This window comes from Halichoerus grypus, chromosome 8 (genome assembly GCF_964656455.1).
Source record: "Halichoerus grypus chromosome 8, mHalGry1.hap1.1, whole genome shotgun sequence".
Classification (NCBI taxonomy): domain Eukaryota; kingdom Metazoa; phylum Chordata; class Mammalia; order Carnivora; family Phocidae; genus Halichoerus; species Halichoerus grypus.
This window is the reverse complement of record NC_135719.1, coordinates 64,127,084-64,152,072: the sequence shown is the minus strand read 5'-3', so window position 1 is coordinate 64,152,072 and position 24,989 is coordinate 64,127,084. Positions and strand designations below refer to the sequence as shown.

General features: G+C 40.0%; 1 protein-coding gene across 3 annotated transcripts in view; it reads left to right on the top strand.

Annotated features, from left to right (window-relative positions):
• SLC12A1 (solute carrier family 12 member 1) overlaps window positions 1-24,989 on the top strand; it is an 85,223-nt gene that overhangs the window by 16,497 nt on the left and 43,737 nt on the right. For 2 of the 3 annotated variants that reach the window (XM_036075956.2, XM_036075954.2), the window contains exons 5-14: window positions 2,841-2,980; window positions 4,066-4,176; window positions 6,102-6,213; window positions 7,880-8,007; window positions 13,534-13,618; window positions 16,119-16,270; window positions 17,485-17,592; window positions 17,910-18,033; window positions 19,785-19,886; window positions 21,848-22,003. In XM_036075956.2, coding sequence (XP_035931849.2) covers window positions 2,841-2,980; window positions 4,066-4,176; window positions 6,102-6,213; window positions 7,880-8,007; window positions 13,534-13,618; window positions 16,119-16,270; window positions 17,485-17,592; window positions 17,910-18,033; window positions 19,785-19,886; window positions 21,848-22,003 — 1,218 coding nt within the window. Of the gene's footprint in view, window positions 1-179; window positions 276-2,840; window positions 2,981-4,065; window positions 4,177-6,101; window positions 6,214-7,879; window positions 8,008-13,533; window positions 13,619-16,118; window positions 16,271-17,484; window positions 17,593-17,909; window positions 18,034-19,784; window positions 19,887-21,847; window positions 22,004-24,989 lie in introns of all 3 variants that reach the window. The other variant, XM_036075955.2, reaches the window with a different exon arrangement.

Genomic DNA, 24,989 nt, shown 5'->3' with positions numbered 1-24,989 from the left:
AAAGTTTAGTACATTTCAGGTGCTTCCGAGACCTTCATGGACTGGGATCTTTTAGAACATTTCAGGTTTTTCATGGGGAGACTGACCCTTCTGTGACAAGACTCAGACCGCCGCCTCCTCAAGTGCTGGTGACTTCTTGACGTACTGGAGTCAAACACCTTTCTTGGGGGATTTTGCAGGTCTTGGAGTCATCATCATTGGCCTGAGTGTGGTGGTGACAACACTCACAGGTATTTCTATGTCCGCTATTTGCACAAATGGAGTAGTAAGAGGAGGTAAGTCAATTCATTTACTTATGACTACAAGCTTGGCTTACAGAGTAATGTCTACAGTTGGTTTAATGTTGGAAGTAAAATTTGCATATTCATAATTAGTCCCCAAAGCCTTAAAGCAAAATGAACTAACCCAAATTTAAACATCAAGGCAAAATTCTCTCAACTAAAATTAAGAGATCTCCAGCAGGTTTTCTTTGACCCATTTCCCGTGATTAAACATGTTTATAGACAGTGACTGGGTGTCTAGAAAGAAGGCATAAATAATTACAGTAAAATATATGGTTTATTTGTGCCTTGGCCAGGCCCTGCTGGCTCTCTTCCCAGGCCCACTTATCACCCCAGTTGACACTCCCTGCTTAATAAGCCCTCAGAGTTCACCCCAACACGACGCTCCCAGTGGCCCCCAGGCCTGAGAAGATCCTTCAAAAGAAAATAGAAACAACTAAACAGAACAAAGAGTTACTTTTAAATCATCCAGGAATAAGCAGGCCTAGGTGGAAAATGAAGAGGGCAAGGTTTATCATTGCTTCTAATTCCTGTCTTCCCCCTCCCATTCTTTTTGGGTTTTTTTGAAGATTTTATTTATTTATTTGACAGAGAGAGACAGGGAGAGAGGGCACACAAGCAGGGGGAGTGGGAGAGGGAGAAGCAGGCTTCCCGCTGAGCAGGGAGCCCGATGCCGGGGGCAATGCGAGGCTCGATCCCAGGATCATGACCCGAGCCAAAGGCAGACGCTTAACGACTAAGCCACCCAGGCACCCCTCCCCCTCCCATTCTATTTGGCTTCTCCTGGGGCCGCAACTTGGGTACCTTATCCAGGTTTCCCTACCCAGGACCTTCTAAGAGCACCCTCCCTTCCACAAACACACATCCTCTCACAGCTTCCCCTGCCCCTCTCTCATTTTGACCAAGCCGAAGTAACTGGCTAGCTAATTTATTTAATGTCATGTGGACAAAGGAGATAATGGGGATTTGCTCCACCCAAATAATTGGTTACATTTCTAAAGAGAGCTTTGACCCTTTAACCCAAAGGAGTTACTGCAGTGGAGGAAATTCCTTTTCCGTAAAAGATAGTTTTGTTTTTGTTTTGAGATATGTTTGTTCAGTGTCATTCCTCTACCAATTCTGCCCACCTCTAAGACTAGCTCCTTAGAGGAAGTCATTAGTTTCCTATGGTCAATCAGAGCATCTAGCTACTAGGCCTCTCAACACCTAGTCTTTTTTTACCTGCTCTCACTACCTCAAAGAGTAACCAAGGCAGCTCAGTCTTTTCATGTGCAAAGAAAGAAATTCACGGCCACATATAGAACAATCTTTTCAAGGTCCAAAGGAGAAGCGATTGTTCTAAGCCCTCCCTATCTTTCTTCCCATTTACCACCACCATAGGTATTTGGCAATAATCGTGCCTTCTTGAGCTAAAAACATAGAACCAGTTCCAATTTATAGAGTGGATAATACGTAGCACTATACAGATACCTTTTTAAAAAAAATTATTTATTTATTTGTGGGGGTGGCAGAGGAGAGAGAAACCTTAGCAGACTCTGAGCTGAGAGCAGAGCCCGACGTGGGGCTCAGTCCCAAGACCCTGAGACCAGGACCTGAGCCAAAACTAAGAGTCGGCGCTCAACCAACTGCGCGACCCAGGAGCTCTGCATACAGATACCTTTTTATGCAGAAAATATATATCGGAAAAGTATACCAGAAAGGAAGGTAGAATAGCAATGATAAACTTCACCTACTTCATTATCTGCCTAGCACTGCCTGTTCCTGGAAATTTCAAATATAAAATTTTACTTTGATTACATTATTTTTTTTTTTTTAAAGATTTTATTTATTTGACAGAGAGAGACAGCGAGAGCAGGAACACAAGCAGGGGGAGTGGGAGAGGGAGAAGCAGGCCTCCCGCTGAGCAGGGAGCCTGATGTGGGGCTCGATCCCAGGACCCTGGGATCATGACCTGAGCCGAAGGCAGACGCTTAACGACTGAGCCACCCAGGCGCCCCTGATTACATTATTGATTTGAACTCACCGATGAATTTTTTTCAGAAAGCAAAGCATTTGGGGGCACCTGGGTGGCTCAGTTGTTAAGCGTCTGCGTTCGGCTCAGGTCATGATCCCCGGGTCCTGAGATCGAGCCCCGCATCAGGCTCCCTGCTTGGCAGGAAGCCTGCTTCTCCCTCTCCCACTCCCCCTGCTTGTGTTCCCTCTCTCGCTGTGTCTCTCTCTGTCAAATAAACAAATTAAAAAAAGAAAAAGAAAAGAAAAGAAAGCAAAGCATTTTGTTTTGGTAAAGTTTGCTGTAGTCTTATTTGCATACAATTTGTGTACAATTGGGTTTCAATAAATCAGAACTTACTAAGTCAGGATAATTCTATTGTGTTCTATTATCATTCTCAGAGTACAAAGAAAGGCTAACTTAATTCATTAAAGTAACACAAGATTCCTAAAATTATTAGGAAGTTGCAATATTTTTGTTAGAATAAAAATTATTCAAAATTATTTGGTCATAGAAACTAAATCCCTTAGCAGTTCCTCAGAGTAAAGCATGTTCATTTTTTGTTTTAGGTGGGGCCTACTATCTTATTTCCAGAAGCTTAGGGCCCGAGTTCGGTGGATCTATAGGCTTGATCTTTGCTTTTGCCAATGCAGTGGCTGTTGCTATGTATGTGGTGGGATTTGCTGAAACAGTGGTAGATCTTCTTAAGGTAATTAAAAGTTTTTCTTTTCTTCAGCCAAGTAAGATAATTCAGTTCAATTTGCCTTTTCAGGGCACTAAGAGGTTATCATTATAGCAAGATGAAAGGAAATAGATTTGTTCTGTAGAATGTGGAAGTTGGATATAGTTGAAGGAGCTCTAGGCTTGGCATCAGAACTGGCTTGGAATCCTGGCTCTCATATTGATCAGCTGAGATATCTGGGCCAGTCCCTCTATTCATCTGAACGTTGTTTCTCAAATCTATCATATGGGCTTTTAATGCTGTTCTATGTATTTCATAGAAATGTGGTACAGAACAGATGAAATAATGTACATGAAATACTGTGTAAAATATGAAACAAAAGATAAATAATGGGTGCTATTATCAGCAGCAATATTACTACTATGGTTATAGATTTCCAAAGGGAAAGACAGTTCAAACATTAGAACAACTCACTGCAGAAAACTAAGCATTTCCTAGCTTAGGTACGCCATCTCGACAGTCGTCTGTGAGCGTGTTAACTAGCTGGTATGTGAACTAACTTCTAGTTCTCCTTTCGTGGTAGTGATAGCATTCACTGAATTCAATCAGTAATAAAGGACCTTTATTGGAAAATTAGATAAGTAAATGAGTGGATTATATAGTTCATAAGGTATGTGATCTTCAAGAAATGCATTATCTGGATTATGGAGTTTGTTATTTAATTGAATAACATGCATTTTCCAATATTCACATGGAAAACCACTCAGTTTTATTTCTCTAAGATTCCCCTTGACACGCAAAAATAATCATTCCTGTGAAACAAAACATTGTATTTACATGTACACATACTTATCTCGGCGCAACAACAGCTTTAAAAGCTGTGACTAGAATGAGCATCTAGACTTTCCAACTCCTAACTTTGGCTACCAGTGGCCTGTATTATAGGACAAAATAATGCTAATCTCTGATTTAGGAGCACCTCGCTCTTCCATTATCCAAATGGTCACTAGTGCACAGTATTTCTTCTTACTATTCAATTTTACAATATGACACACAGGCAAAAAAAAAAGCTCCGTCTCTAACCATTTTAGTGATTTTCGTTGTTGTTCCAGGAGAGCAACTCAATGATGGTGGATCCAACCAACGACATTCGGATAATCGGCTCCATCACAGTGGTGATTCTTTTAGGAATTTCAGTAGCTGGAATGGAATGGGAAGCAAAGGTGATTTTTCTCAAAATGATGTCATCAACCACCACTGCTCGGTCTTGACCAAATTGCAGGAATAGAACAAACCCCATCTTCAAAAAGAATTGCTATTATTACTTGCTATAGCGAAAGTTGTAGGTTAGCACTGGGGGGAGCCCCAAGCCCTCCAAACCCGAGGTACAGGCAGTCAGGACTCCCTGCTCGTGTGTCACATGATCGCGCCTGTACTTTGTCCTTCTCTGTGTGGTCACCACTGTGACAGAGACACCTCAGTTTCTTCCATCTTCACACCCAGGCCCCTTATGATCGTAGGAACAGTCCATGCTGGAAACCTGCATCTCCCAGTCCCACCCCTGGTGTCGCATTTTCCAGCTGACTGTGGGTGCCTGAAGCCCAAGGAAATGGGAGAAGGGAATAGAGGCCGAAACTATCGTTCTCCCCCGAGACACAGTACTTCAGGAGTAAGTCCTGGAACTAGACAATATCTGGATTTAACTAGTAGTAACACAGTAAATTTCTGAACGACAGGAGCATGTCTTTTATCTGATTTATAACTCTACAGTGACTGGTATAATTGCAACTGGTCTTAAGAGCCTGAAGATATGGTACCTAGACTTTAAGAGGTCCCCAGAGATTGAAAAGTGGCCAAACCCGCCCACCTCCATAAGGCAATGAGAAACATTCCTATACAGCGTTTATTTGTGGATTATGCATTCACATCAAACGAAAATTAATTCAGTGCTTATTAGGTGCTGGGCATTCTGCTAGGTACTGGATATTCAGTGGTGACCCAGACAGGCACAGTCCTGCACCTAGTTGAACATACTATGGTCTGTGGGGATATGAGTAATGATCAAGTAGACAAACAAGTAAATATAGAATGGTAAATTGTGAACATGCTATAAAGGAAATAAACAGGGCACTCAGATAGAAAACAATGGGAATCTACTTACAATGACCTTATTCCCTGAGGGAGGCAATGTAGCTTCAGGGTGGTAGAGGGTAGGTTTAAAGCTCTAGCTCTGTTGCCACAGCACCTGGATTTGAATCTGGTTTACATCTGTATGACCTTGAGAAATGTGCCTAACCTCTCTGTGCCTCAGTTTCTTTATCTTTAAAATGATGATAACAATATTACCTACTTCAGACAGTTATTGGTAGTATTATTTATCTGAAAGAATACTGGTAAAGTGAAATCTGTCCGTTATTGTAAACCCTCAGTGAATGTTAGCTGTTATTATTTAGATTCAGTGGTCAAGAAAGTCCTCTCTGAGTAACAAAGTAACTAAGGCTTAAAGGATGAGAAGAAGGAATAGTTAGGCAAAGAGTAGGGAGAAGTGCATTCCCTACAGAGGGAACAGCATATGGGAATGCCAAGCCAATAGACCCTTGAAATGTCAGCAGGGGAAAAGGGGGACAAAGAAAGACAATTTGATTGGTCAACCTTGCAAACCACTTGTGCTGGGCACACACTGGTAGCCCAACATCAAGTGTACTAAGCATCACGGGAACTCTATGAATTATTGTGTTATTAATGCAACTCCTGTTGCATTTAGCACTGGGAAAGGAAAGAACCCATAAGCACTCTGCCTAGAAAAGAAATAAACTCTATCAGCGATAAAACTTTGGGCTCCATTTATATTCCTGAGGGCACTGCAGTAAGTTACTCACCTAGTACTTGGAATGTTTTTGAAATGTCACCTTCAAGTGCCTAAGCACATGCCTCCATTGAAAATGTAACTTTTACACTCAGGTCAGAAAAGGCTTGTTAAGATACCATTCCGTAAGATACACTATTACCGACTCCGGATTGTAGTTTTAATCAGAAGAACCAGATAGAGTCTTTGTCCAGTGGACTTTCAGTAGACATGACTTTTGTAATTATGTAAAACTTTGTTAAGTAATTCTTGAGTTGGCCTCCTTTTACTTTGCCATTCCAGGCTCAGGTGATACTTCTGGTCATTCTCCTCATTGCTATTGCAAACTTCTTCATTGGAACCGTCATTCCATCCAACAATGAGAAGAAGTCTAGAGGTTTCTTTAACTACCAAGGTACGTGTGACAAATGAGTTGCTTGACAATCAGTGGTTCTCCACTGCCCACCTCCATCACCACCCCTGTTACCCCCACATCAGCCATTAGAATCCAAGTGTGATCCAGGGAAGAGCCTGGGGTTGGACTCAGGAGATCCAGAGTGAGTCTCAACCCTGCTGCTTGACAGCTAGACCAGTCACCTAACATGTTTGGGGTTCAAATTTCCCTGCTGAAGTGTGGGTGATAACAACTTCCTGAGGGGAGTTTTGAGAAGTAAATCAGATAGTGGATGCAAAAGTGCTTTGAAAACATTCAAGTGTGGGACAAATTGTTGTTGCTGTCAAATAGAGGAAGTAGAGTTGTACATGCAAGGAAAGAGAACATAGTTCGAACAATTTGCTCAACTGTTGAGAACACTAAAGCCAAACATGGTCATTTTCCTGCTAGACTTTTTTTTTTTCTTTTTTTTAAGATTTTACTTTTAAGTAATCTCTACACTCAACATGGGGCTCGAACTTACAATTCTGAGATCAAGAGTCATACGCTCCACCTCCTGAGCCAGCCAGGCACCCCCCTGCTAAACTTTTTTGTACCTTGCTTATTTATAGCATTACCTAGTTAAGCATCACTGTCAGGTTTTCAAGCACAAAAGATTGTAGGAGTTGGCATAGGATCCTGAGGGGATGTCACAAAGCATGAAATTCTCCTCCGCCTATACACACCATCCTAGCTTTCCACTCTAGCTTACTCAAGAATCCACTGCTGAGATTTAAAAAATATTTCCCTTCATCATTTATTCAGTTGTTAGTGTCTGTTTCCTTTTGGTATCAGATCACCTCTTTCTTCCTGATTCTTTTTCTTTGTAAAATTTGTCTTGTTTGCTTGGCATGTTAATATCCTTTTCCTTTCTATTCTTTTCCCTCCTTCTAGCTCCTGCTGTATTTTTTCTGATGACTTAAGCTTTCTTTCCTTGTTTTTGCATCATTCCAGATTCTTTTGTTTGTGTTTTTCTTCCCTCCATTTCTGTTTTTCTTCTACATCGTTCCCTTCTCATTTAAGTAATTTGTTGAGACCCTGTGGGATAGTATTATTTTATGACTAAAGTTCCTTGCTACTATTCTTTTCCTATATATGAAAATTTGGTATAGAATTTAAGATCTAATCTCTGGGAGCAAGGAGTGGGAAGGTTAGAACATAAGTAGCAAAATTTTAAGATAGTTTCACCCACAAGTTTCTCCTCCAATTTAAAAAAAAAAAAGCATAGAAAAGCTGTGTTTGATTAGAATATTTATGCACATAAGAAAGGAGTTGTGTATGTGTAGGGCAGGGTACATGTGTGGTATATTTGTGAATATGCCAGCATGGTCATGAGTAAAAGTCTCCATTTCCCTCTTTTTCAATCTTCTAGGTTCTAAAAAATCTGGAGGCCTGGGTCTCTGTTGTCACACAAAAAAATTTTCAGAGCTATGTCCTAGAGATCTAAAACCTTGTGATATATACATATACTGACTCTTGGCAAATATTGACATGAGGTTCGTCAAGAGTATACCAACATCTTCAAATTCATTCCATTTAGAATATAGGGACCCATTTGCATGATACATTGATAGAAGCTAAAAATAACCGTGTCTCCTTTTCTGTAAAGAAAGTCTACAAGATAATGGTCTCATTATTTGTGTTGCAGCATCAATATTTGCGGAAAACTTTGGGCCAAGCTTCACAAAAGGTGAAGGCTTCTTCTCTGTCTTTGCCATTTTTTTCCCAGCAGCTACTGGGATCCTTGCTGGTGCCAATATCTCAGGAGACTTGGAGGTATGTCGTTTTCCTCCGCTTTTGTAATCCTGGGAAGTTGTGGTGCTGTTGGTGAACAACACAAGCTGTAGAGGTCAACAGTGACCATAGTTCTCTACTGATGTTAAAACCAACATTTCTGTAAGGGTCCCCAGTAATTTAATAGTTCTCTCTTTTAATGCCAGACCATCCTGTTTCTGATAGTCCATCCAAAAGTCTTATTCAGTGATACCGGAAGGATAGAGAATATTGGCAGTGTATAACATTTCCAACAAAATGAATATAGCTCAGTAAAAAGAATATCAGAACAAGCCTTTCTCTTTTAAACATCTAAGGAACAAAAACACATAACATTCAGGAAAAAAAACACCCCACCCAATCCCTCCCCCTCCAAAAAATCACTTTATTAGTGAATTTTTATGTCATTAAATTCAGAGAATTTATTCACTCATTTAATTGGTATTTATTTAGCACTCCATTCATATTACTTTATGTTAAGTACTGTAAGGAGCACTGTTAGAATATTGGTTTGAATGTTTTATAAAAGACTAGTAGCAGTGACCTAAAAAGATTTAAGTTTATTTTTCTAGTGGATAAAAATCTGAACTCATAGGCCATGCAGTGGAATAAGAAAAGTCCGCTCCACATGGTAGCCCAGGATCCCAGATCACCTCTCTTGATTTACCACTCCCTTAGGGTTTGCCCTCACCTGCAAGGTCCAAGTGACCAGTCACTTCCAAGATCATGTTCCTGCCCACAGGAAGAGGAGTAAGGAATAGAGGGCAAGCAATTCCTGGACCTTGCATGTATTATTTCTGCTGACATTCCATTGGCCAGAATTTAGTCTCTGTGACCTTGCCTAGTTGCAAAGAAGGCTGAGAAATGCAGTCTCTAGCTGGGCAGCCATGAGCCTAGAATTTTAGGGAGTTCTTGTGTTAAAAGGAGGAAGGTGAGAATGGATATTAGGGGATAGTAAACAGTCTCTACCATATACAAAAAAGGAGAAGACACAGGTCTTACCTCAATACATCTATAATCAACTTTGGAAGACAAGAAATATTTATAACAGACATGTATAAATGAACATCATATGTAATGTCTAAATAAATTGTGAGATAAACACAATAAACAGATAATTGTTAAGTCTGGGATGATTTCCTCAAGGAAGTTACTTTGAAGTGTGAACTTAGAGCAAAAGCTCAATACTGACTATTGTTGAGAAAATATAAGGGTATTCCAGGCAGAGAAGACAAAAGAACAGTCAGACATGGAGATACTGGAAATAGTAAGTTTAACTGGAGAAGCCCTGATGAGGCTGAATGACCTTATAATACAAGGGGAAATCGTCACTGGTGAGACCCGAGCAAGAGGTGCTTGCTCTGGAATGTAAGTCTGTGAGAGTGGGGACCTTGCCTTTGGTTATATTCATTGCTGCTTCCTCAGAGCTAGGAAGGTTTCAATAAATATTTATTGAGTGAATGAATAAAGGCATTTTGAATTGTCATATTAGGGACCACAGTGCCATGGTAAATTCTTGGGCTGAGATATGGCATAAAATAGATTAGGCAGAGACTCAGAAAATTAAGTAACTTGTTCAAAATGATTCGAGTAGTTAAGTATCACTACTTAACAAAATTTAGCTATGGATGTGGAGCTGCCAGTTTCTCAGATTTGGAAAAGTATTGGAGGTCACTGATTTAAAATTCTGCAAACTGTAAGTACATATTTAAATGAAAGAATATTGTACTTTCCTTAGAAACAAGTTCGTATTAGATGCTTAGTTGTCAGTTCAGCTCAGCAAACACTTACAGAGCACCTGCTGACGCCAGACACTGGGGAAGCAAAGAAGAGCACAGTCCTCCCTTCAAGTTGCTCGTGGTCTAAGGTGAAAACAGACTTACTCTGTCTGAGTCACGAGAAGCAAGAACAGAATCATGTACAAGGGAAAGAGGAAACAGTAATTGCCTGTCCCTGAAGAAGTAAGGGAAGGCCTTCAGAGGACAGGGACACTCCATCCAGATTTCAAGGGACAAATAGGGGTTCATCAACAGAATAAAGAAGAGAGGGACATTTGGAACAGAAGGCCTGGAATGTCAAAAGGCACAGGGAAAGATGCTGCTGATGGAAATCAGTTGACATGTGGAATGGGGTATGCAAGTAAAATTGTTTCAGCAACATTTTCATAAGCATGTTTATAAAGGACCTTCTGTGTCCTGACATGCTGGGAGTAAGCAAAGAACCAGAAGATATCCCTATCTAAAATGGCAAGACTTAAAGTTCCTTTCTCCCAAGATGAATGCTAACTTGATTAGGGATGCTATACTAGTAAGGAGCTTTACTTCTCTATCAATCGGTACTGAGAAATCTCTGAGTTTGAGTTTCTATATAAAGAAAATGTAGAGAATGTTCTGTCATGATTTTCAGGGCACATGCAGTCATAGTATTGTAAGAAGTTGCATTATTTCTACTTAAAAATATTTAGGTGATTTTGCAAGTAATCTTAACTTTCAGCGTATACACTAATATATGCTATTAAGTAGAATGCAAAGATACTTTAAACTACAGAAAAGGGAGTTTGGATATTATCCCAAAACTAGCCAGAGACACTACGGAAGTTAGATCAGGGAGTGATATGTGTACATTTGTTTTAGAAAAAGCCTACTAGCAGCTTGAAACGATGGGTTAGAGGGTGGGGGGTGATAGGTAGGGAGAACGAAGGCAGAAAGACCAATTAGAAAATATCACAGCAGTCTGGACAAGAGACGGCATGAGCCTGAATTAAGGCCACGGCAGGGGAAATGGATCAAAGGGATAGCTTTTTGTTAGGGTTAGGAGAGGAAATGGAAAGAGTGTTTTCTACTATGATCTGCAGTCAGAAAACACTATACATCACAATCCAGTGCACACATACAAAATTTTCCCCGAGCAGTTCTTAACTTTATTACAAATGATGTCTGCTGATGTTGCCCCATCAGTTCTATTCTATTGTATTCTTTTAATGCTGGATGCAACCAACCTACTGAATTGATTCCATGCTGTAATTGATGAGGTTAATAAAGAAGCTCAGATTTGGCCATTTAGGTTGCAGTGGCAAAAGGACATCAGAGTGGAGATGTCTAGTGGGTCACTAGATTTATGAGTCTGGAGCTCTCGGAAGGATCTAGGGCAGGACTGGGGGCCATGGCATGAATGAGTTCATCCAGGTCTGTGTAAGAGGGAGGAGAGCAAAGCACCAAGAAAGTGCCCAGGTGACATTCAAAATGTTAGTGGTAGAAAAGGAGTCCGTGAAGAAGAAAGACAGCCATCTAGGAGGTAAGGAACTCAACAGAGAGTGGGACCATGAAGGTCAAGAGAGGAGAATGTTTGAGAAGTAATAATTAACATGATCAAAGCCAGAGTGGTCAAACATGTTAGGAACTGAGAGGTGACCACATGTTGGGAAATGACAAGGAAATTTCAGTACTTAAAGATAGGATTTCTCTGAGAGTGAAACTAGAAATAATCACATTATAGATTCATTTCAACTTAGTAAACATGTATTATTTATACACTATAGGGATATGCAAGACGTTACCTCTGTTCACAGCCTCAGAATCCTTCTCCAGATGGCACTTCAGGCTGCCAGTGACAACAAGAGTTGGCACAAGGGGATGCTACAAAGTTCCCACCCTGAGCCTTCCATTGGTTAACGCTAATTGATAATCTGTAAATATGTGCCTAGGAGAAGATGTGGGAGGTACCCAAATCTAATTAAGATAGTTAAGATGTGGCTTCAGAGATGCAAGATTAGATGTGCTTGGCACTCAAAAAGCAGCAATCTAATAGATTGCTTGTGTATTCTGTCTTAAGAAAAAAAAATAATATCCAATAAAGAAAGGTGAAGGAAGGTTAGATTTTTAGGTTACAGCTGGGGAGATGGAAACTAACATTTAGAATAAAAACTAAGAATTTGTCAAAGTCCTGGTCCGTGTGTAGGAGAAAAGGAGCCAGAGCAGACAGGGTAAATATATGATCACACATTAAGATACTGACATCCTGATTTATATTGGGTCAAGTTTGACCCTCATGTAAATTCTAAGTAAGTAATTTCAGAGTTTGTAGGAGATGGTTCTACATAAAAGCTAAGCTTTCATGTTTGAGGTACATGACTGCCCTCCACCTTCACACCTCTTATCTTTATATATATATATTTCCTTTCTTCCCACTTAAATTAATCTTCCCATTTCACTCAGATCACAAGAAATAGTTTATAAAATAAAACTTGAAACATACCATGAATTGGGAGATTGAGTGGGGCCCATTTCAGCCACAATTACTTTCTTCTTTGATGTGCTGTTCAACTGCACTCATTAGCCAAAATCACTTTTGCAGACAATAGTTTGGAAGGAGGAGACTAGGTATATATGCAGCAGAACTAGGCCTATGTACAAATATTCCTAAAGGAGTGGGAATCAATGACCACAGAGTGGCTCCATGGAGCTGACTTACTCCCATTAAGGGCAAATTCGCTTGTATAGTTATTTCCAGCTGTCAGGTTGGAAATTTACCATGAGTTGGCCTCTCTGATGGATTTGATCAGCAGATTTAAGTTAAAAACAAAAACAAAAAAGCTTAAACTTTAACTACATTTATTGCTTATTTGTATTGATACATCTCAGGTCCGCTGGTGGGGGGGACTAATATCTACTGAGATTGTGCTTCCCTCAATTCAATATTTATTGACTCCTTCTATATGCCAGGCACTGCCTTGTATAAGCAAGAGTACATTGAAATCTCTATTTAATAATCCCTGTTAAGTTGAATTCAATAATTTAAAAGTTATGGTGCTTGGAAATTGATTATGCTATGATTTAGCCCCCAAAACAGGATATAAAATGGTATGTTATATATGATGTGAGCTCAGCCCAGTGAATTTATATACATGCATAAGCAAAAAAGAAAAGCCCATTTTCTGGTATAAGCTTAAATTTGCCTCTTTCTTTATGCCTGCTTATGGAAATTAAATATCTCCTATAGCAGTCATTCCTGAACTGGATTCCAAATGGGAAATTTGAGGGATTGGAGAACTTAGTAGATCATCTTTTTTGCTTCAAAGTTATTTATTTTTAAGGCAAGCCTAAGCTTAGTACAAAACTAATACCCACACACAGATATTGTCAAGGTACATCAATGCGCGGGGTGTGTTTGCGTCTTTCCCCTAATACTTTAAGGTTTGATATATCTGCATGAAATTCACAGGAGATAAAGGGGAGGGAGACGCTTAGTGAGTGAGCTAACTGGTCTACTTTTCTATAAAAACTCTGTCCTGGACAGTTAGACATCTCTTCTATTCAGCGCAAAGTTCTAGAGATTTCTTTATTCACCTTGAACACCTTATATTCGTCCAAAAAGAACTCAGGCTCACCACTTTGCCATTTGCTTGATCTTTTCTTTCAAACCTGTCTCAGGAAGGGTGGCTGAAACATTTGAAATACAGTAATAACTCCAAGTCATTTCTATTTCTTATTCCACCCTGTCTCTTCATCCCACCACATTGTTTCTTCAAAGGATCCCCAAGATGCCATCCCCAGAGGAACCATGCTGGCCATTTTCATCACCACTGTCGCCTACATAGGAGTTGCTATTTGTGTAGGTGAGTTGTATGTCTCTGGTTCAGAATGCCAGAATTACAAGGAGTCTGGTTGTTCTTATGTCCAGTGGGCTTTCAGTGGGTCGAAAGGCTTTTTTAAAGACAACATTTTTAATTCCCTTCCTGGGTGCTTTAGGGGTTTGAATGTAATTAAGCTGTAATACAGGTGTCTCTGGGTCAGGGCTAGGGTAGAGTTAATCAGATTGTTATTCTGCCTGAACACAAAGAGAATCCCATTAGTTACTCTAGGTGATAACCCCACTGCCAAAGGAGCCACCATTCCCAGCATCCACCTCCCGTGCCCTGGCAGGCAGGTGAGAAACAGAGCAAGAGAAAAGAAGCCAGAAACAAAACAAGACAAAAACAAAAACAAAAGCCTTAGGAATGTATGAAAGATATAGAATTGATGGCTGTATCTCCTCCTTGCACTACTGTCCCTGATATGGAAAAGTCACTATCACCAGTTGGCAGGAAATCAGAACAAGACCCAACTGCCAGCAGTATGGGTGGTCAGCCCCCACATTGCTCAGTAAGCAGAACATATGTGGATGCACCTGCTGTTCCTAAGCTGACTTTCGTTCCACCTGCTGCCTGCAGCCACACCTCCTCCTGGTTGGGGTCACCTCATGCTTACGCCACAGTAGGAGAGGAAGAAATGTGGAACATTCAGAGAAGAAAACTCTTGTCTGTGCACACTAGGGAATATGGGTCCCCACTGCGGAAGCCCGAATGACCATTTTACCGAACGGCACATCCCAATTATACTCTGCTTAAAGGAAATTTGGGAAGTGCATTTCTCTTATGTTGGCTTCTGGAGAAAAAAGCAAAAACAGTTAACTTCTCTCACTGTCTCTTATTTGAGGAAATTGGATAATGTTAGGTGTATTGCTGTGGCATTTCCAAGTTTAGTTACATGTAAAGAGATTTTATTCCAATACTTTAGAAAATTGACACATTTTTAAATGACATTGAAACCACCTTACGTTAAATTTCCCAAATGATTTCCTATCTCACACAATGTAAAAATGAAGGAACGAGTAAAGTTATAGACCTGATTTCAGAGATTCTTCCAGTTTTTGCCTGGAAGAAAATTCCCTTTCTGTACTTTTCCCTGCAGAGGAGGATAGTCCTGGGGTCCTTGGCCTGCCATTAGCGCAAGTTATGGCTCATAGCTTGGCTTCATGGAAATTTAGGGAGTTGTATTGAGCAGAAGCCAAAATACATGATTCCAAAAAGTCAGCTCAACATAAATGAACAATGCAAAAAGGTAAAATTGGGAACAGATGGTTTTGCTTGGTAACCAACATTCATAATTTCAACTGTTTAAGCAGAGGCTAGGAGGCCACCCTTCAGGGCTATGTAAACAGGATTCCGGTACTGATTATTTTACTCTTTCAACTCGAAGATCCTATTGTTTTTAAATCTTTTGCAGATTCACAGGATATGAATTCTATGGGTAAAAGTAAGGGTTCCCATTAGTACCTGTCACTGGGTACTAGCAAGAATGTTGCTAGTTATTAGCAAGAATGAAAATTCGTACCAGCTGGAGTTTGAAAAGCAAAATAAACAGTTTTATTGGTTGGGATTTAGTTTGTAAAATATTTATCCTTCAGGTAGTTCAGAAAAGTTTCTACATATTTTCCACATATATTCATATATTTCAATAATCCTATCAAATACATAGCGGCAGAGATTATAGTTATAAAATTCATAAGGAAAGTCTGTTAAAAAAATATACATCAAGGATCTTTAAAAAGTTCATAACTCCATTTCTAGGAATCTACCCTAGAGAAATATTTTGAAATAGAGAAGGAAAAATTTGTGCACAAAGATATTCAGCATAGAATGTTTATAATGGAAAATAACAGAAATATCAAAATAGATAAAAGCAATGGAATAAACTGATATTTGGTCAAGTATTATTTGACCATTAATATTACTAAGGAAATCTCAATATTTTATCCCCAAACATTTTCTTTATTATTTAAACCTTTAAAATTCTATATAAAGTTGAATTATGACTCTTTAAAAAATTATGCAAGGACTATCATCAGTTGAAAACAAGGGCTCAGATCTCTTAATTACTAGAATTCAATAATGCCATCCCTTAGTTCTCTCGCAGATGAGGAAATAAATCCTTCTACCTGAAAGACACCTAGTCAGTAGCACCACGCCAGAAATATGAATTGAATATTTTGTGCAAAGCACTGCCATGTGCATTTCAGAAAGTAAGGGTTGGAGAGTTCCAACCCCCAGGTGTCTTACAAAGGTAGGTGAGAGCTTGGACCTAAACCCCCCAAGGCAGTAGAAGTGGCAGACTGTCAGAGACAGGGGGCGTTCTGGGGCCTCTGAGGATGGGAACCTTCAGGTACCATGTCCCTAGGATGACAAGAGAGGGTGGCAGTGGACCTGCTCAGACTCAAAGTAAACTATGTTTTCGGAAGAAAATCCCATGGGAGAAGAACCCTTATAAAGAAATGATGAGCCACGGTTGTTTCCTCAGGGGCCTGTGTGGTCCGAGACGCCACCGGAAGCATGAATGATACCATCATTTCTGGGATGAACTGCAATGGTTCAGCAGCCTGTGGGTTGGGCTATGACTTCTCAAGATGTCGACATGAACCATGTCAATATGGGCTGATGAACAATTTCCAGGTTTGAACAGAAAAAAAAAAAAGTTTATTTCTTTTTGCTATTTGTGTAGGTAAGTTGTATGTCTCTGGTGTCAGAATGCCAGGTTTAAAGGTTTCATTTGTAGAAAGTCATGTGTAGAATAATGCAACTTCTGACCTTGCAACTGATTAATTATTGGTCTGTTTGAATTCAGCAAGGAACAATTTGTGCGTGAGGGGAGGGAGCTCCTTAGACATTATGTGGTGGCAAATCCTGTGGTTACATTTACTGTGGTGGGGAGAGAACAGGCAGTTGTATGAATTGCAACACCAGGGAAAGATTACCACCCGACATATTGCATCTTCCAATCAATGGTGCCAGATTTCATGGTGGGGAGAAAGAGAGACTTAGATAGTTGGTATTTGGAATGCACTTCATGCATGGATCTCAGTTTTAGGAAAGCCCCTGACATGATCCTGGAGTGCCTGGAAAACAAGGCCAAGAGGGAAATTGTGAGTGGCAGAAGGGGAGGTAAATGAGGGGAATGGAACAAGAGAAGTTGGGAAAACTGTGGAACTTGAAACATCAATTTGTCTGAATGATTGGTGAGTGGAGGGAGAGGCAAATTTGTCATGAAGGCTTCATTCATCTATTTTAACAACCAACAAAGAGAAATTAACTCAGCCAAAGTCATTATTCCAAAATATGACTTAAATTGATAGAATCTCATCATGTCTCAGATCTAAAATTATATTTAATGAGCACAGAGAAAGCAAAGGTTTGAAAAGCCTCTACGTGCAGAAAGAACAAGAAAGGCAAAAGCTTTTCAAAAGACTGGGAAACAGCTGAGCTCTCCCCAAACCTTATTAAAATACCACTTTCTGCTCCATAGAATTTCCCATTGTCAAAGAAACATATGCCCCCATAGAAGGGGGGAAATGTTGTCAAAATCCTTGAAACCATTTCCTTCTTTATTTTTTTCCAGTATCTTCTGGATGTATTGTGGTGAGAATTTCCTATTTTCATAAACAATGACAACAAAATGGCCATTTCCATTTTGAAAAAACAAATATGAAGAACTCGAGAATGAAGCAGGGCAAGGGGGTTGGAATCTGGTTAGAAGCAATTAGTTTATAAAGGAGATTCCAAATCACGGAAAGTAGAAGGGGAAGCATTTGCATAAGATTTTGGCTTTGTTTGTTTGTTTTTTAATTGTCTGTTGGATGAGTCTCCTTACTTGAACATCTTTTCCCAAGGTCATGAGCATGGTGTCAGGGTTCGGCCCCCTCATCACTGCTGGCATCTTTTCTGCAACGCTCTCCTCAGCTCTGGCCTCCCTCGTCAGCGCACCCAAAGTGTTCCAGGTGACATAAGCCAAGAGCACGTGCTTCTCCCTACGTCTGTTTCCACTGAACGTGAATCAAGCTCAAATACTCGTTCTCACCAGCCATCATTTTCCATCATTTTCTGAAACAGTTTAACGTTTGCATCTGGCTCAAATGCTGTCTGCCACATAGTCAAGATCGATTCAAATAATATAAAGAATGATAAACTGCTGTGTTAACTTGTGCCTATATTGTGTATCACTTCATCTTTCTCCAAATCTTCTTGTTTGAATCACCTAGGGAAAATGACTGTGCATAGATATAAATGACGAATTTCTCCTCTTCTTTTCCACTAGGCTCTGTGCAAGGACAACATCTACAAAGCCCTGCAGTTCTTTGCAAAGGGATATGGGAAAAACAATGAACCCCTGAGAGGATACTTTCTCACTTTCCTTATAGCCATGGCGTTCATTCTTATTGGTTCGTGATTTTCTTGTGCTTACTGAAAGCTAAAGAATTCTTCTGATTACTGGTAGGGTTTTCCTTTTAGCTTGAGGAATTACCTGTTTTCTGTTTAATATCCCAATTGGGAATATTGGAGTCTGTCTAAGAAGGAAATGAGGAATCCTTGTGTGCAGACAGCCTTTGAGGACTTGAGGTAGACTTTGGACTTTAATTTCTTCTTTGAATCCGAATGTTGGAAATCCATCCAACCAAATGCAACCCAAATCCTTCCTCCAAGCTGCCTGATATCATCTAGTTCCAGAGCCTTCCCCAGGTGCCACCTGTCTCTACATCTCCTGGCCTGGCAGCTACCAGGAGAATTAAAGTGTCGTTTACAAAATGTTGGTCCATTGACCGTCTATATCAGAATCAGAATCACTTGGGGTTTGTTAATGTGTCGATTTTTCAGACCCAACCCCGGAGAGGATAAGGGGATAAGGAATCTGCATGTATAGAAGCTCCTCAAGAGATCTGTAGACCACTGAGGTTTGAGAACCCCTTGCCCAGACTATCATCTCGGCTCCCTCTCCCTAAGCAATATAGAAATAGCTGCATAATCTTGGAGAGGCACATTCATCAACTTCAGCCTGCACATTCCTCATTCCTCCCTAAGGTGCCACCTTTGCTAGTGAGCATATCAGATGAAAATAAGTAAAACGCAAGGCCGTGGTAACTCTGTCTAGAAGGGCAGAGCCTTCCTCAGCGCAGTGGCACCAAACAATAAAGGCTCCTCATCATCACATAAACTCAGGAAGTGACTGTAATTCCTGAATCCTCATTAAGATTTCTACAAGGTTGAAGAGGGGGAAGATATGACTATGTTTGTTAGATTTTTAAAAAATTAAACAAAAAGCGATTATGTACAGAAATGTTTCCATTACATAACTTAAGACCTCAAATCATTCCCCTATAATGCCTTTATGTGATCAAATAGCCAAAGTGTTAAAAAAATTGTATAAATTAAATATCATCCTTAAAAATGACTCACAACAACGTACATGAACTTCATGGCAGCTATTTTTGCCTACTTCCCTGCTAGCATCTATGATCTAGAATCACACCCAGCTGCCAGTTGCATTTGCATCACTGAGGTTGATAAATGAGAATGTTACTAAATTATTTCTTATACAGCAAACCATTCAGCTAGGATTAAATTATACCAGATATTTAGCTACTGGGGTAAATATTTTTTTTGGCAAACCTTGAGAGGTAGAACTCTCTAGAAATGTTAAGAAAAGGGCAAAGGACTAGCAAGAGTTCTGCGAGTCAGGGAGAGCAAGTTAGGTATAGAAATTTCCAATTAAGCATTTCGGGTGCCCTGGTATTTCATTGATCTGTTGCCCTGTAGAGCTTTTTGCTTATATCCACAGCAGAGAAAGATTGCAGGATTTGGTACCTCTGCAAGAGCGACAGGGGAGTTTATCATCTGCCCAGTCGCCAAACCCTCCACCCACACCCATTTGAATGTTTGCTGGGTAGAGGTCTTGTCTATCGTCTATTTTCTCTCATCGGGAGGTTTTCTTGCTCCTTGCTTTATGGAAACCCTGGCTGAGAATATATTTTTAAATGAATGCAATCCCAAAGAAAAATCACTAACTTCTTAAACTTTGACAGATGCTAGCTATGTTTTCAATTTCCAAATAAAGTCAAGCTTCCAGGCTCTGACAGCTGTTCAGCCCCTGGTCTCATCACTCACACGGACATGCTCACTTGTGCTTCTTTCACAGCGGAACTGAACACCATCGCCCCCATCATCTCCAACTTCTTCCTGGCCTCATACGCACTTATTAATTTCTCCTGCTTCCATGCCTCGTATGCCAAATCTCCGGGTAAGCTGACTCTTCAAAACTAAAAGAAGCCTAAGCAGACAGTTAGTTTGTCTCAATAAGATGAAATAAGTCAGTGAAAAGTGCTCAATCTATGTTTATATGTTTCCTTATATCCTAGTGGGCAGCATAATCCACTTTATTTTGGTGAGTTGAGGGGGGGGGTGACTTCTGAAATAGAAAAAGAATCATTTGAGCAATGGCCTTTTTGACCAACCGTAAAGTCAATTTTCTCCTGCGGCAATAAATTATTCATTGCAAGAGAAACCACATTTATTTCAGCAGTAGAAAAACACCATTTATTTCCAGGGTGAAAGTGACCACAGAAGTGGAATAAATGTATATATTTGAAACTTCCTTACTATCAATTTGTTTCCTGCCCATGGTGCAGAAGAGAAGGATGAGTAGTTCCCATAATTACCTGCTGAGTGCAGTCAATGCAGATTCGTGCTGAAGCCGGTGGCATCCCTGCCCTCCGCAGACTGTGGGTGAAAGAGGTGCAGGATTTCACACCAAAGAACCTTCCCTATCTCGCCACCTCTCACCTCTGCCTCGCTTTCATCGGCTATTAGAATTCCTTCTGCCTTTCCACCAGAATAGATACTCGTCACTACTGACCTTCAGAAAGTTCTTCACCATGAGGGCCTTTATCAGGGATATGAACACATTTCTGTGTGGTCTGTGTGGTCTCGAGCCTCCTTCAGGAAACCTGCTGCCTGTAAGACAAAATATGGATGGAAGGGGAGCTTTCGTCCACCCAAGGCCACGAGGCTCCAGAAGATAACTGAGGAATTTTTATTTCTGTTGTGTTGTCTTCTTTTAAGCAGAGAACAGAAAGTTCTAGTCAGTGAACACAAGTCATAGAAATGTGTGTCTCCGTGCCATGTTATGTTCATCTTTGAAAAACAAGGTGAAGGGCACCTGGGTGGCTCAGTCGGTTGAGCATCTGCCTTCAGCTCAGGTCATGATCTCAGGGTCCTGGGATCGAGCCCGACGTCGGGCTCCCTGCTCAGTGGGGAGTCGGCTTCTCCCTCTTCCTCTGCCTGCTGCTCTGCCTACTTGTGCTCTCTCTCAATCAAATAAATAAATAAAATCTTAAAAAAAAAAAAAAAACAAGGTGAAATAATAGAGTAGGTAAGGGAAAGAGTGGGAAGGAAGAAGAGAAACGGGAAGAGAGAAAAAGAGAGAGGGGAAAAATAGCAGACCGCATAGAGACAGGTGGATACACAAAGCCACGAAATGACACACACACAGCCAGACTCAGAAAAATAAGGGCATTTCCAGGGATGTCCTCAAAGTGCTATTTCCATCTTGTAGCCATTTCAGAAATTCCTCCTGAAGACTTGGAAAGCTCTGTTGTATTTTGGCAACTCCACATTTAAAATGTACTTCACCCATCATCCAAATGCCCTTCAAATCAGAGCTTCCCCAGCCGGCGCTGCTGTCTCCCAGCTTCTGCATGGCAGGAAACTAATAGAACAGGGGACACTCCCATGCATATATGAACTGTGAGAAATATTTTCACTGTAAAATGCAAAATCTTATTAATGCATTGGGTTTAAGAAGCCATTGGCGAAAAACGTCTCCCTCTTTTTCCATAGATCTAATTCCCCCTCCTTCCCACTAGACCCCACTCTTTTCATCTCTCCTGCCTCCTTTCAGCTCCTGATGGTATAGCTAGCAGAAGCTTAAGGTGTCATAGTCGGGGAAGACAACTGGGACATGCAGGACATACGAAGAGGCCATAAGTGACACGTTTTCTGTATTTCACAGCATTCTTATTTGATGTACCTTCCTAAGCCAGGGACCCGAGATCACAGAAAACTAACAGAATTGGGAGCTTGACCCAAAAGTTCTGATTTTTATTCTAGGAAAAACTGTTGCTTGCATGCTAATCATATGCGGTGGTATAAAGTGATAGTGTGAAAGTTTTTCGTATGCACCGAGATATTTTTTTCTTTCAGGATGGAGACCTGCATACGGAATTTACAACATGTGGGTATCTCTTTTTGGAGCTATTTTGTGCTGTGCAGTTATGTTTGTCATCAACTGGTGGGCAGCTGTCATCACCTATGTCATTGAGTTCTTCCTCTACATCTACGTGACTTATAAGAAGCCAGGTAAGATGAGAGGAAGGGTTTTTGAAAGCACTCCCTAACTAACCATTCATTCAACAAACGTTTACTGAGCAGCCCTATGTACTTAGGTGTGCCATGTGAACGGTGGATATTAATAATATAATACAGCATAATAATAGCTAACCATGTTGAGCACCTATTATTTACCATGCCCTCATTGAATCCTCACAATAATGCTATACATTAGGTATTATTAGACCCATTTACAGATGAAGAAACTGGAGTTCAAAGAGTTGACCACTTGCCGAGGTAACAGGATGTGATGGAGTTGACATTTTAAGTAGAGTGTATGATACCAAACCCCACACTCTTTCCATTATATCACCTTCTAAAAATCCTGATAAATAAGATATAGTCCCTGTCCTCAAGAAGTTCACTGACCCCCACAAAAGCAACTAACCATAATGCAATATAGTAAGTACCATGCAATGGCATGAGAAAATTACTGAGAAGAGGAGACAGAGTGATTAGCTCCAACTAGAGTTGTCCAGGAAGACTCCTCTGGCTCATGGCTTGTATTTCCAGAGCCAACACTCAGTAGGTACTTAATAAATATTTGTTGAATGAACAAATAAGCTACTTAAAAAAAAGACAAGAGACTAGGGGTTGTTTAATCAGATAGAGCCTGGGAAGGTTATTCTGGGCCGAAGGAGAAGCATGAGTGAAGTTAGAAGGCATGCAAAGACATGGCATATGTAGGAAGCTTCAAGGCCTGTAACATGGATGGAGTTTTTGTGTGCTAAGGAGAAAGGGCATGAGGTAAGCCTGGAAGAGTAGGTTGGGCCAGATAAGTAAGAAACATAAATGTCATGCTAAGGAATATGTGAACAACAAGAGGTTGCCATAGATCACTCAATTATATCTGAACTTCAGATGTTAACTTTAGAATCAACGAGAAGGATGGACTGAAGCTGTGGTACAGGGAAACCCAGTCTCAGGAGTCGGACAGCCCCAAGCCACCCTCATATGTCCCTTACCTGTACTGCACAGGAAAGTAGAGAAGAAAGGAGAAAGTAACTAACTTGAAGGGATTTTTTTCCCGTTTTTCTTTATTACTTTAGGCATCAGGCATAATTTATGTATGGTAAAATTCATCCTTTAGATGTACAGTCTATAGGTTTTGACAAACTTAAACAGTCTTGTAACCACCATCACAATCAAGACAGAGGACATTCCCATCATCACTAAAAGTTCCCTTTACACTCCTATGTAGTCGATCTCTTCACCTCAACTTAGCTCCTAGTAACCACTGTTCTGATTTCTGTCACTATACCTTTGCCTTTTCAGAATATTACATAGAATCATGTAGTATGTAGCCTTTGTGTATGCTTCCTTTCACTTAACATGATGTTTTTAGATTCATCCATGTTGTTGTATATGTAAGCGTTTTGTTCGTTTATGTTGAGTAGTATTTCATTGTATGAATATATCTCGAATTTTTAAAAAATGCATTTGCCAGCTGATGGACATCTGGGTTGTTTCCAGCTTGGGATGATTATATATGAAGCTGTTATAAACATGCACACACAGGACTTTAATGTGGACCTCTGTTTTCATTTCTCTAGGAGTGGGATATCTAAGGGTGGGATTTCTGACTATAAAATAAGAGTATGTATCTTCATAAGAAACTGCCAAACTGTTTTCCACAGAAGCAGTGTCATCTTTTATTCCTACCAGCAATGAATGAAAGTCCTCATTGCTCCACATCCTTGTCAGCACTTAGTATAGTCAGTTGATTTAAAAAAAAAAAAAGTTCTAATAGATGATAGTACTATCATTTTGCTTTGCCTTGCATTTTCCTGATGACTAATGATGAACATCTTATTTGCCATCCGTATATCTTCTTCAGTCAAATGTCTGTTTAAATCTTGTGCCCATTTTTTTGAGTTGTTTATTTTCTTATCATAGCAGTTGGGGAGTTCTTTATGTATTCTAGATGCAAATCCTTTAGCAGTATGTGTTTTGCAAATATTTTCTACAGGACTATGACTTGCCTTTTCATTTTCCTTACAGTTTGTTTTGAAGAGCAGATATTCTTAATTTCTATAAAGTCCAATTTATCATTTTTTGCTTTTATGATTTGGTTTTTTGCTTCTAATCTATCTTTCCCTAATCCAAGGTCACAAATTTCTTCTAAAAGTTTAAAGCTTTACATTTTAAATTTATGTCCATTATCCAATTTGAGTTAATTTTTATATATGGTGTGAGGAATGGTAAAAGGTTCATTTTTTTACTTGCAAATATCCAATTGACTAGTAGGATTTTTATTACAATAAAATAATCTAAGGTATGCTAAATACCTGGTGCTAATTACCTAGTCAACCCTTAGGCAGTATTAATCCTTTTTATCTCCAGGTAATTATTCCCCACCATTTCCCTGACTCTTCTGAGCAAGACTAGGGAGATTACTCCATCTGCCATCTGGAGTAAATCTGTACATTCCCACCAGAGACTTCCTGATGGGAGGTTCCATCTAATATTTATTTATTTATTTATTTTTTCAAAAAAGGGTAGGGAAAAAAAAGGGGGTAGGAGATGGTAGTACTTAATTCCTTCATTAAGAAGATTAGGTCCTAAAAGATCAAATTAAAATGCTTGCTGAACCCTCTTCATGGATACCCAAAAAAGTAAGAATTCCTGAGCTGTTCAGTTTTACTATTCAAAATATAAAGATGGCTGCACACGATCCATGTCTACAGAAATGACTCTTTTCAATTCAAGAATTTGTGAAGACCTTTTGAATTTATTTAGAGGCTGACCATTTTTCCATGTCTATCCACTCACAATGTGGTTATCACATAGCCTCTCCCACCAGGCAAAATTTCTGGGGCTGCAGCTTTAAAGTCTGATCCTTAACGGGAAAGAGCCATCTCACTTCTAAGAATTCATAAAGTGTTCATAGAAGGACACATTGCTCTTTCTAGGAAATACTACATCGTGTTTTCTCTAATTTGGGCACTCCTCACTG